We start from the raw sequence: 13,240 nt of genomic DNA, 5'->3' as shown, positions 1-13,240 counted from the left end.
GTCAGTATTCCACACATCGGTGGCCAAGACGGCACAACACGACGTACCTGGAAACACGATATCCATCTCTACGTGGTGACTCCGTCCGCATCCTTCGCATCAAGCCAGGCGGCGGGGCTTTTGATCATCGCGGTAGGCAAACACAGCACTGGGAGAACTAGCCAGCACGACGTAGCACGATGATGGCAGCAGGTCGGGGTACGAGCATGGCCCCGGTCGAGTCTGTTAGCGTGTGACACAGAGTCTCTCACAGACGACCGGCAGTCTGTATCCTGCCTCGGACGACCAGTCACCTGTGAGCAGCCCCGCATGGTAAGCACCCCCATCATACATGCACAGCAGCCAGCCAGGACAACTCACCTCGACACAGTAGCCGCGTGGTCAAAGACCTGCGGGAAGGCGACAGAGCGAGCAAGGATCCAGACGAGGTGAGGCCCTGTCATGATATCTCCTCCCCGCGCTCCGTCCTCTGTCCTCTGCTGCCGCCGCTGCTTAGATTCTGCAATCACCAAGTCGCAGTCCCACGTATGCGTGCACTTTTCCCAAGCCCCTGTTTCGCCCGCTTTCCCGTGATCGCTACGGTGCGGACGCGCCTAACTAAGTTCTCCGCGCCCGATCACCCGCGCTGCGCCGTCCATCCGTCAGCACGCTCGCGCGTATGCGCCGCATCCATACGCGATGGTAGGTGCAACACCAGGTGCAAATGCTCCCCTGCGCGTGTGGTGTCGTCTTAGACCCCTCGTCAGTGCTTCGCGCGTTGATGGCCAAGAGCCGATGCGCGGCATACCTGGGAACACGGGCCAGACCTGCGCAGCTGCCCGGCGTGCGCTCTTTGATGCCCACCCTGGAGCTGAAAGTGGGATGGCCGGTCGACGCGACGTTGCGCAGAGAGAAGTGAGTCTGAGTCAACACACGCGACGATAGCGAGACCACGCACCTGCTGTGGCGCAAGGCGGCACTCATACGCCGGCAGGGTTGCGCACAGACATCCCGCGCCTGCAATGTACGCACACATGCATCCCAGTCCGAGATGCGGCCGCTTTGCCCTCGCGCAGTGCAACGCGCCGTTCCCTGACGCGCTCGTCTAACATCCCGCCATCTTGCTTGTGTCTAGCTGTTGTGCACGTTTGCCTGTCTGTCCTCCTCCGGTCACAGAAACCGTGCCAAGCTCTCCCGCATAACCGGATGCCTGTCGTCTTAGCTACTCGCAAAAGGCTATGTAATACATGTTGTAATAACTATAGTGCATTCTCATTGTCAATATACCCCCTTTCGGCAGCACCAGGATGAGCGGCCTGGTAAAACACATCAGCGCACCCATAAATCATCGACATATGAACATCAACAGGCAGCATACCAGGGAGGACACTTGTGCGGCATCGCCGTGTACCCATGAGCATTGTGTTCGGGTGCGAATGCGCTAGCTAGCTGCGGCAACGAATCAGATCAAGAGAATTCAGTGTTAGCGAGACAGAATGGCATACCGGCTGCATGTACAACCCGATGCACGGGCCGCCCCTCGCTCACAGTGTTGCACGCTCTCGCTCAGATGGCACCGATTGCGTCTGCAATGGACAGACATGTCCGCTCCGCACTTGATTACCCATTGTGTATATTATAGTTAGTGTTTGTAATATGACCATGTCTGAATAACACTCTCATGCGCTGTGCACTGTATCATGGCATTTGCCGCAGAAATATCTCCAATTTCCTGATTGGATCTTCCGGCCGAGCATCTGAAACATACCAATATTTTGGTATGTTTTGCACTCCCTGGGCCCGTGCGGTGGCAAAGTGGCTGCAAACAAGCATCAATACTTATAGAGGTGGCCTGTTTGGCCGCTGCAAGTTAGCTCCGATTACACCATGTCTATGCTGTCTCTATGCCGCATTTCTCATTATATTGATGTGTTCTTGCTACTTTGTCTCAACCACTCTGCCAGAACTTGCAAGCCAGACTGACCAGGACATCATACAAGTTGGATGCAAGCTTCCTACAGCAATCCAGGTCTTGTTAGAATGCATGCCCGAGCACGGTGTTGACAAGATGAGAGACCTACCAACGGAGCGCGAGCTATTTGAGGAGTTGCGGGAGTTGTCGGTGACCAGTACATGCCAAATCGGGAACTGAGAACATGGCGCATTGTATTGTGCTGTACAAGACTCCGTGAAGAGACCATACGAATGCACTCTACGAGGCCATAGTGCACAGTATCCCACTGGTAAGTGGTGACATGGCTGTTACAGCGTAGCTGATTCAAATTGTGCTACGAATCAACAGAATTACAGACCACACGTACAACAAGGACCATCCACAGACTCGAAACGGACCGGGAACGTCAGCATGGGACAATGTGTTTGCCTCGGTCAGTCCCAGAGAATGTCTGCACACCTCACAAATGCGCAGGCTGCTCGCTCCCGAACCGAGATGCAGCACTGACCGGGCCGCTGACATTTGCGACCATCCCAGGCTTCCTGCGAGCATACCAGGCGAGCACAATGTCACGAAGCGGAATTTGCTTCCCGTTGGCCATATTGAGAGCTGACTATTGTGACCCTCAGGAACAGGACATTGGCAGGATGCGACCGAGAAAACACAAAAACGCGGCCTTGTTTGCAGCGGGAATGGTAACTACTTGTTTGGGAAGTCCGTGCACGAGCGAGAAGAGGGGCATTGTGCGCGGGATGATGACTTTGGCGCATTTGCTGCGAGTCGAGGGAGGGTACAGACAACAGCAGGAATGTAAATACTGTATTGACGAGATTCAATAGAAAGTAGCTTACCCGTCTCGTTCTCCTTGTCGAGGTGTCATGTTCCTGTGTTTCTGTGTCCCTTGGGTGCGCTCTATGACGCCTGCAATGTTCCTGATGCCCTTGCAGTGTGCTCTATGTCCCCTGCAGTGTGCTCTATGTCCCCTGCAGTGTTCTATATGTCCCCTGCAGTGTGCTCTATGTCCCCTGCAGTGTTCTATATGTCCCCTACACACCTATCTCTTGATCTTTGCACGGTCATCATGTTCCTCGCAGCAAACAACACGCCCGTGTCACACAAATAGACGCCCGTAGCCTCCCACACATCGCTTGCTCGCATAGCACCCAAATATATTTCCATGTGTATCTCGAAATGCGTGGCACATCATTGGCTCACCCGCATGCCCGCGGGGAGCTTCCACCCATCCACGCGCACCATCCACCAGCTTGTAGCTGGCCGTCGCGATGCGCACTGCGTCGTTGACATGCCAGAGGCAACAACACAGAACGCATGCCGGAGGGAACAAGACAGAGAACAAAGACGACGTACCCGTTGAACATACGCACCGCGCGCTCCGCATCGGCCTCGTTCGTGAAGCTGACCGTGCCGAACCCGCGCGACCGCCCGCCCAATCTTCCTCGCAAAATCCTCTGCCTCGTCCTGCGCTACGTGTTTGTCGAGGTTCGTGAACGTCTTCGCGATATCTTCGCGAATGGCCTCGGGTGAGAACTCGAGCCTCTCCTCGGCATCGTCGGCATCGGAGAACGCGTCGTCAAAGGCAAAATGCGGAGGGGACACAGCGTAGGCGTGCTCGACGTGCCCGCCGTGCGTGTCGCCGGGTGGTGTGTGGTCGTCCATCGCCGAGATGGCTGCAGTGCAGACGGTGATCTCAGACGCGTTGCCCGGGTATATGTCATCACGTGCACTTTGGGCGACGCGCTCGGCTGCGGCGGCAGCTGGCGACGGACGCGCTTTAGAAATACAAGACGAGGTGAGTTCGCGTTCGGTTTCTCTTACATGTGCGATTTACGCGCTCTGAGGATGTCCAGGCATGACATGCAATTAGGACCGAACATTACGCGGCTGTGAACTGCATATTCACATCGTTACAATCGTGACTCCCAACCGACGGTGAGCACAACGCGTACAGGCCCTGGGTGAGTGCTATACTGCATACAACACAGGGATGATACCTGACGGCACAAGTTGACTATGATCGCAGAAGTCCTACTAGTTCTCGCGGGCCATTCATCCTCTCTCTTCCCCACCGACCACACCGTTCATCCGGCATTCGCCCCCCTCCTGCATCCCGGCGAGCAGCAATGCCTCGAGTCCCTCGGGCAGATAGCCGTGCGCTACCGCAAGATCAAGGACGCATGCGCCACCCTCTCCCGCTCGCCGTCGCGCTACATCGCGGCACTCTGTGCGACGCTAAACCAGATTCTCCGCGACGAATACGAGAACCTCGTCGTCGAGACCGAGGCGAAGGTCCTCCGGCGCGACGCGAGCCTCGTCGCGAGCGGGTCCTTCGTCCCGCTCTCCTCCATCCGCGCCACCTTCGCCGAGTGGGACGCTCCGCTCGCTGCCCTCGAGAAGCTCATCGAGGACCTGCAGGACAAGCGGTACGCGCAGCCGGGGCCGCTCGTCGACCTGCTCCTGACGCGCTCGCACACGGGTATACACCGGATAGCGTCGATCTACTCTCGGCTGTGTGATGCGGTACAGCGCGTCTGGATCGCCCAGCTGCAGGCGTTCGTCGTGCATGGGACCGTGTCGGACAAGGACCCGCTGGCATCGAAGGACTACACGCTGCTTGAAGGGTCTGTCCCATCGTGCCTGTCCGCACAGTCGAGAGAGTCTATAGCGTACGTCGGCCGCGCCATCGGTACTGTGAAAGCGGCGAAGTGGATACGCCAGTTCCCTCGCATCCTAGCTGTCGAGCATACGCAGTTACTAGAAACAGTCTTGCCGCAAGATCAGTACGCATTTGATCGAGTCATTGCAGACATCAGGACGACAGTCAGTGAGTGGCTTTGGCACAACGTCTTGACCCGCAAGGACGTTGAGGTCGCCGTTGATTCGCTGTGAGTAACGTGGTCTCATACATCCTTGAACATCTGACCGAGTCCACTACACAGCGCCAACTATTTCCTGCTCAGGAATGGAGAGTTTGCGCTGTCCCTTATTAGAGAGATTGAGCGGCTCAAGATCTCACGGCTGACCGGTCGGTCGGGGCCATCAACCATGATCAGGGAACAAGACCTACAGCTCGCACTTCTCCGTGCCTCGCTAGGCACAACAGCCCAACACGATCCATCTCTTTCCCACTTGCGCTTCCGCCTCCCCTCGGGACCCCTCCGACCCCTGCTCCCATCCCTGATCACCGCGCCCGTCCTGCCCAAAGACCAGTCTACCTCCCTCTCACCCTCGGAGCCCACCGTGTTCGACGACCTCCTTCTCGGCACGCCGCTCGTGCTCGCATACAGCGTCTCGTGGCCGCTCGATCTCTTCTTGCACACGTCGGACCTGCAGGCGTACGGTGCGCTCTTCGCGTACCTCTCCGCGTTGCGCAAGACACACACACGCGTCCACACATGCTGGACCGCGCTCTCGAACGCACAGCGGGCGCGGCGGCGCTGGACAGGGCTCGGCGAGGGCGGTACCGAGGAGGATCTGAACGCGCGCAAGGAGCTGCTGCGCTGCGGGTGGGGTGTCGTGCGCGAGATGAGCTGGTTCCTGGACACGCTGCTGGGATATGTGATGACGGACGTTGTGGATGTGGAGTTCAGGAGGCTCAAGGGGATGCTGCTCGAGAAGACGTCGGACGTCGTGAAGCACGCGACCGGCGGCCAGTCTATTCCGGCGCCTGGCAGCGAGGGAGCTGACGGACAGATCGAGGCTTCGCATTCTGCGTCTACCCTGCCTGCGTCACAGAGTAGCTCCTCGAACGCCGGATCAACCAGCCTCGATTTTACCACACTGCGTAACATTCATACGACCTACCTGGAGCGTCTGATCACAGGCAGCTTGCTGTCCAACCCTCCGCTGACAGCCATCATCCGTATGATTCTCGAGACCTGTGAGCGATTTGTCGCGCAGGCCGAGAGATGGGGCGGAGACATTCTACCTGAGCTCTTGTCCGAAGGTAGTCTGGCTGGCGGTGGCGATGTGGGCAAGATGGTCAAAGAAAGAAAAGTCATCGTCGCAGAGGTCAACGAGGTATGTGCACAAGGCTATATTGAGCGCACGGAGAACGCAGCTGACGAACGTTCGTGCTAGACATTGCACACGCTGCTTGGAACATTCTACGAGCAGCTCTCGCTGTCCACGACACAGCAGCCATTCTCGGCGACTGCGGACGCGTCAAAGTCGGTGCTATATAGCGTGAGCATGGCGAACACGACTGGCTTCCACACGTTCCTCCGACCGAAGCGAGGACGGCGCCTCGAAGGGGACGACGAGGTTCGCCGACACGTGGAACGCCTGCTGTTGCGCCTGGACTTTAACGGTGGATTCTCCATGCCCAAAACGGGTGGTAATGCAGGGTCAAATGACGGCGAGGAGATCTTGAAGCAGGGGGGCTTGACGTAGGGCGGATTGCTTCGCATCTCTTGGGTGCAGGGCACAGTGCGAATCAGACGTATGTATGTACGAACAGCAGCTGTATACGTAGTGCATGCTTTATGGGGATGGGGAGAAGACGAGATTGAGCCAAGTATATGCGAATGTGATGGGGAGAGATACGGAGAGATAATAAACGATCGTATCGCAAGACTGAGCCATCGATCGACACCACCTTCTTTTATAAAACCGCACTGCACAGGTGAATGACGGCCGGTCGTGCTCTTCGCCGTCTGTCGCATCACGCCCGTCTCTTCTCCTCATTCCCTACCACCATGACGTCCCGTGCGTGCCCCTATCCCCTCGCCGTGCGCGACGTTGAGCTCACACCCTGCAGAATACTCTACCCGCCTCATTGGCGCTCCAAACACCCTGGGTGAGTGCAGACGCGTCTAACAGCAAGGATGCAAGTCCCCTCATCGATCCACAGAGCACCGTGTGTTCATCGAGCAGAACGGCAACGTCGTCTCCCCCTGGCACGACATCCCCCTCTTCGCTGACCAGAACAATGGCATCCTCAATATGATCGTCGAGGTCCCTCGCTGGACCAACGCCAAGATGGAGATTTCCAAGGAGGAGTCCTTCAACCCCATCAAGCAGGACATCAAGAGAGGCCGTTTGCGCTTCGTCCGCAACTGCTTTCCCCACCACGGCTACATCTGGAACTACGGTGCATTCCCTCAGGTGCGTGCCATTCCTGCCTTTGAGAAGGGACTTGTGACAGTCCGGGTTGTCGGCTAAGTGTCTGCCGGTAGCAGAGTCTCATTGCCCTCGAGGGACACGCATCATTGATGAGACACTGTTACCTGCTCCCCAGTGTAATGCGACCACTGTCTACAAAGGAGAGCATGTCGCCATATATGAGACAGTGGGGCAATAAGTGACAGCGTGTCTCGTCTGCGAGGATCTCCGTTCCTGGGTGCAGGCTTGTTCAACGTGCATGTCGCACGTGTTAAGCAGTCGACTAGCCGGTCCCTCGAGCTATCCATCAGACCCCAGATTCTACGCACCTACGTCCTCAATTTTTCTTGGCTAATGTATCGCCTGTTCACTGATAACCCGCGCAGACCTGGGAGGACCCCTCGCAGACGCACGCCGAGACCAAGGCGAACGGTGACAACGACCCGCTCGATGTGTGCGAGGTCGGCGAGCAGGTCGGCTACGTCGGGCAGGTCAAGCAGGTCAAGGTGCTCGGCATCATGGCGCTGCTTGACGAGGGTGAGACGGACTGGAAGGTGCTCGTCGTCGACGTGCAGGACCCGCTCGCGTCCAAGCTGAACGACATCGAGGATGTCGAGCGCCACCTCCCCGGTCTCGTGCGCGCGACGAACGAGTGGTTCCGCATCTACAAGATCCCCGACGGCAAGCCCGAGAACCAGTTCGCGTTCTCCGGCGAGGCCAAGAACAAGAAGTACGCGACGGAGATCATTCACGAGTGCCACGAGGCCTGGCGCCGCCTCGTCAGCGGCGAGAGCCCCGCCAAGACGCCCTCGTATGACCTTTCCATGTGCGTATCTCTGCTGTAGTATGTACGACGTGCTGACGCGGACGGCGTTCTGCCTGTACCCTGCATCAGCCGCAACCTGACGATCCCGAACTCGCCTGGTCACGTCAGCAAGAACGACCCTGCGTACACGGGTCTCCCCACGGACTCGAGGAAGCCGCCTGGGCCGATCGACCCTGCCAGTAAGTACCGCACTTGGCTGGCGCCGGAATTCGAGATGCCCCGACATTGACACTGTGCTCCAGTTTCCAAGTGGTTCTACATCTCGTCTGCTCAGGTATAAGTGGTCCGCAGTACCGTGTATCTATCAAAATCGCAGGGCAAATGAACAATATTTTTGATGTAGTCTACGTCTGCGGTACGCGCTCGCATTTAAGTGGTGGGTCGCGCTTGGGAAACGTTCGTGAGGCCAAATCCGTCATGATGATTGCGAGGATGCTGAAATTGAAAGTAACAATGTCGTGTCCAACTACAACGAATTCACAGCAAGGCAAAATCTACTAATGATACAATTCTCGATGCTGCTGCGCAGCGATATTTTGAATTAGAGGTACTGGTCGTTTCATCTGAACTTATCCAGTACACCGTCTGGTTGTGCTGGAGGATAACGGCAATAGCGGTCGGCGATGAACGTGACCGTCCATGTACCTGTGTCGGATGGTGATTAGAATGAATTTGCCCGCTCGGTGGGACGCATATAACGAACCTTCCAATGCGGAAAAGATGGAATATTCCCTAGTTGTTACACCGGAGACAGTGTGTGTCTCGAGCACCTTACCTAGCATGCCCTTCTTCGTGGTCAGCTCTGACCGCTGGTACGTGAACGTGAACGGAGGCTCTCCGATCAGCTCGAATTTGATCTCGACTTGGTCACCTATAGGGCAAACGTGTCAGCCTTTCTGCCACCGAGGTCCCAAGGAACGTTTACCTTCGTGGATGTTCGAGGAGACCATCTTGCCCTCCCCGACCTTTGCAGACGGTAGAGAATGTACGCTGTACCGTAGGTCCGTGATGGCCGTCTTGCACTGCTTCTGCTGGTGCGCGATGGAGTTGATGGTGAAATCGCCGGCCTGTTGCTGAACGATGCTGAACGGGGAGATCTTCGCCTCCTGCGTTCGCGCCTTGCCGTTGATGGTATACCTGTTCCCGTATGAGCGATCATCGGCATGGAAGAGAAACACATGTAGGCGCTCACCCGATACTCCACGGCGGTGTGCCTTCCAGCTGGAACTGGATGGCCTCACCAACACAGAAGTCCTGTCTCCTGTCGAATGGTACTATGGCTGCAGTCTCAGCGATGTCCACCCAGATCGATCTGAAGAGCGGATCGGGGACCGCCTGCTCGCAGTGCGACGCATCCTGAACCGACTCGATAGTCACAAGATGCGGGCCAATAGAGTGGAACGTGTATGAAGGAATATCGAGTCGCCACGTTGTGTCCTGCAGCTCGACCAGCGCATAGTGTATTGCGCTCGTCGCTAGATTCCGGATCGATAGCTTGAGCTGGAACGGTGCGGTACCCTCCAGCGCCACCACCCCGTCCTGACCGAAAGTATCGACCGGAGTGAATGCATCGTAGAGACAATAAGACATGCGATTGTGGTTTTTGAATCGGGCGGATGGACGCATGAGGATTTGTTGCTCGAATAGGAGACGTTGCGAGCGAGGAATTATGGCATCCTTATTCTTGGCCAATGGATAGGCTGCATCACCTATCTGCTTCACCTCGTAATATATGCGAGCAGCCTCGTCCGTGTGCAGTTGGAAGCTCGTGCGAGGCTGGATGCTGCTGAATGTTGGTTGATCCAAAATCTTTGTACCGCCCATTCCGTTGTCCTTTGCAACATTGTACATGATCTGGAATGGCGGACGTCCTATCATAACAATGTTGGTCAGCGCCTCAGTGTACTGTGCGGTCAGTATTGACCTACCGGATAGATCTAAGTCAACATGGTCGTTGACACCTTCACAGATAGGTGGGAGAATATGGGAACCATTGAATGGCTCATAGGTGGAGCGTATCTCTGAGGAGAGTTTGGCCGATGGACGAGGTATGTGATCTACTCTGTATGAAACCCCGCTGGTGATGACAGTGCCCGGACATTGGGAGTCCGCGATCTATGGGATGTCAACTCTTTGCTCTGTGAAGAACAATCGACAGTGTTTCACGTACCTCCAACAGCTCGTAAAGCCCCTTGTCTCTGACATGGATTTCCCCGTTTGCATTCGACACAGTGGTTGTCAGTATGCGATCAGGTGCATCGGCACGTCTGTACTTCACATGCCATGGCTGAGCGAAACGTGATTAGCATCTTTCGACAGGGTGATGCGCTCGGCACATACTCCATCACCTGTAAGGCGAAGTGGCAGGCTAGCTTGCTCGTTGTCCAAAGTCGTAATTTGACGCTCATTGTCTTTCCCATAGAATCGCGCAGTAGGCTGAGCCATGTGTGTGAAACATGAGTAGGTATTCATGTACTAAGAATATAATGGTGGAACAGACCTGAATTCTCCGGACGTTGACCACAATGCCTGGCACAGACAAGGCGCGTTTGCAGCCGTATGCATCCTCAACGCTAACTGAGGAATGATCAGTTCCTAGCAATGAGATATCGGGTGAATTGAAACTAACCGAGGTCAATCTCGAAAGAGCCGCCATCCCTATCGACGACTTTCGGTATTGGCAATTGCAGTGTCTTTTTAGCTGCTGTGATAGCTGGCACCCGCACGATCTCAGAACCCTTTGGGCCTACAATTTGCACCTCCAAGTTCCAGGGGCCAGTGCCCTAGCGTCTTGCTCGTCAGCATCACGCGCATACAACCACAGCAGGAACTTACGCGAAGCTCCACATCAACATCGACCAGGCTACCCGAACAACTATTGATTTGCTTCTTGCCCCTTCCGCCATGGATACTGTTGACAAAATCTGCGGATGCAGGCGGGTGGACGACTTGGTCAATGCTCGGACCTTTGAGGTCCACTTTCTTATAGTTGGCATCGCTGATCTGCACGAACTGGAAGACGTAGTGGCCGCTGCGATCTGGTTGTATTGTGAGCTCCCCACGAGAGCTGGCGAACATCTTCGACTGTGTCACAGGCGACTCCTTGTCTCGTTGCGTACGATAGTAGACATGGAAAGGTGGTGTGCCATGAAGGACGAGGGAGGCGGACACGCCTATGTCTCCCGAGCTATCCGATAGCGGTTAATTGTGGGCCGCTATTCCATGCCAAACACTACTTACCATTCATGAATCTTCTTCCATTCAATCTCGGCCGTAGGTAACGGCCGTTCGACAACCTTGCATGTCTCCGGGCTCAAGATATCACCCTCGCAGTACTTGCCCTTAACTCCCATGATCGTGTACTCTCCAGGAACTTCGGCGCGAACGGTGAGCTCTTTTTGATCGGTCGGTGTCTGGAAGCTCTTCGTCCACGCCTTCAGTTTCTTACTGGAGGAGCGCTCTTCCGGACCTGGTGGCTGATACCTAATGGCAATATCCCAAGGAGCATCGAGAGGATCAGCGTCCTTGCCGGATACAGACAAATGAGCAGCCGAGCCAATAAGCAGCGGAGCGGGAACACCAGGTCCACAGCCCTGGAATGATACACTGGGACGTCGAACAACAGTTACGGAGCGACGCGTCTTTGACTCCTTGTTCGTTGAGAGTCCGAGTCCTGTTTGAACGACGTTGCCAAGGGCGTCTGTCACCGACTCCAGAACGTAGGTGTGGGTGCCGAGAGCATCTAGAGTGACCAGTAGCGGGATCTTCAACTCGACGGGGCTCCTGCCTCCTGATGCAACGAGTGCTCTTTGGTCATCTGCTGAGAGACCATGAGCATGTCCTGAGTTCTCGATGCCCTCGACCATAAAGGACTCCCTTCTGCCACCAACTTCCTTGTACCAACGGAGACTGAGTGGCGGGACGCCATAGACGTCCAGCTCGAGTTCGAGTTCTTCGCCTGCACCGCTTCTAAGGCCAGGCAATGCACAACGTACATCTTCTCCGCGAACTGCGACGTCACTATCCGTGAACTCCGCTCGTGGACAAGGAGCGACAGTGATCTCTCCTGGATACACTAACCGCGCATCGACCTTCGAAATGTCCACGACACGTTCAAGCACTATTCTGCCAGGCTTATTTAGCTGGATGTGAACCAGTGTCTGAGTCTTCTGTAGAGAGGGCGAGCGGAATGCCTGTGGGAGTTCTTCATCGTCATCGTCATCATATTCGTCAAAGTCGTCTGGGTTCCGCTTGGAAGCAGAGCGCGTGCTCTGGAGCGCCTTCTGCCTGGATTGTTCAATTGCATGCATATCTTTCGTGGCAAGTTCGATTCGCTCGACTTGCGGGACCTTGTTTTTCTCCCCCTCGACAGAATCTTCATTGTATCCAAGTGGGACGAGTGAATACTGAACGCTGTAGGCATTCGTATTGTTGAGAAGTAGAGGGATAAGCACGCTGTCGCCCGGAGAAGCGAGACAAAAGGTTTGCCCATACGGGTTCAAGCGGGCCGTACTTATTGGCGACATGCGAACAGTATGTTGACCGAGGAGATGACCATCGTCACCTTTGCCGGATCCAAGAATACCCAGACCGACATCAGGCAGGTAGCTCAGTAATCCTGCCGTTGACGTTGTTGTGACGGCGCCTCGCCCTGCTGCACCATATGCGCGTCGTCGTCAGTAAATCTCAGATCTCACCATAAGACATGAAAGCCCATAACATACCAGAAAGTTTTGTCAAGGACATCCCCGCGAGCGGGTTTCGCCCTCCGAGGTTCACCGTGATCCCTCCAAACATCAGTCCGTCGACTAGCCACAAAGAAATTATCTGTAATGCAACCACGGATTTGCTGTATCTGAGCCGTGGTATACGAAGCCACGCTAGACATAGGCAGAATAAGAGATCAGCTATGAGCCATTTTCTTCCGTATAACGCTTGGCTCTCGTCTGTGACCAGGAAACGAAAGAAGTCAAACAGTTTGATGGCCTGCAACAGACGACAAAATCAGACTTGAAACCAACGAGATGAGGCGGTTCTGCGTGACGTTTGTAGAAGCCTACGCTCGTGGGGTGTGGGATGACGCGAGATAGCAGCAAGCATACCTGAAGCAGAGCTGCAAGACTCAGGACATAGAGTCTTTGAGATGGAACATCCAGGAACCTTTCTGGGATAGTAGGTCCCGCTACACGGTTGGAGTCGGTAGACATCCTGAAACCTCAGAACGCCTAGAGGAGGGGAAGATGACAACAGTGTGTGTCGGACGTGAGAGTATACAAACAACAGATCTGAATGAAAGCTATGGGCAGAGGTTGTCACGCAGGTTCATGCAAGTCATTGGAGCGAAGTTGCGGTGGCGAAGA

General features: G+C 55.5%; 3 protein-coding genes across 3 annotated transcripts; 2 read left to right on the top strand and 1 right to left on the bottom strand.

Moving 5' to 3' along the window:
• Positions 1–6,343, top strand: POSPLADRAFT_1130645 (hypothetical protein; the record flags this gene model as incomplete). The annotated part of the gene is made up of 6 exons (XM_024483974.1): positions 1–132; positions 254–312; positions 371–428; positions 4,097–4,836; positions 4,891–5,971; positions 6,032–6,343. Coding segments are annotated over 6 exons (2,382 nt in total), but the record flags the coding sequence as incomplete, so codon positions are not given.
• A 305-nt stretch (positions 6,344–6,648) lies between these two features.
• On the top strand, positions 6,649–8,160 carry POSPLADRAFT_1030159 (hypothetical protein; the record flags this gene model as incomplete). Its single annotated transcript, XM_024476717.1, has 6 exons — positions 6,649–6,658; positions 6,711–6,749; positions 6,804–7,057; positions 7,441–7,880; positions 7,950–8,059; positions 8,123–8,160. 6 exons carry the CDS (start codon positions 6,649–6,651, stop codon positions 8,158–8,160), a joined length of 891 nt encoding a protein of 296 aa, XP_024343725.1.
• Positions 8,161–8,298: 138 nt separating this feature from the next.
• Positions 8,299–13,087, bottom strand: POSPLADRAFT_1063849 (hypothetical protein; the record flags this gene model as incomplete). The annotated part of the gene is made up of 12 exons (XM_024481731.1): positions 8,299–8,525; positions 8,584–8,751; positions 8,806–9,017; positions 9,073–9,995; positions 10,051–10,167; positions 10,221–10,316; positions 10,381–10,457; positions 10,510–10,663; positions 10,716–11,067; positions 11,121–12,498; positions 12,605–12,866; positions 12,983–13,087. 12 exons carry the CDS (start codon positions 13,085–13,087, stop codon positions 8,440–8,442), a joined length of 3,930 nt encoding a protein of 1,309 aa, XP_024343724.1. The 3' UTR covers positions 8,299–8,439.
• Between the last annotated feature and the right edge of the window lie 153 nt (positions 13,088–13,240).

This window comes from Postia placenta (assembly GCF_002117355.1).
Source record: "Postia placenta MAD-698-R-SB12 unplaced genomic scaffold POSPLAscaffold_1, whole genome shotgun sequence".
Taxonomy (NCBI): domain Eukaryota; kingdom Fungi; phylum Basidiomycota; class Agaricomycetes; order Polyporales; family Adustoporiaceae; genus Rhodonia; species Rhodonia placenta.
The sequence above is the reverse complement of the archived record's forward strand: the minus strand, read 5'-3'. Positions and strand labels throughout refer to the sequence as shown.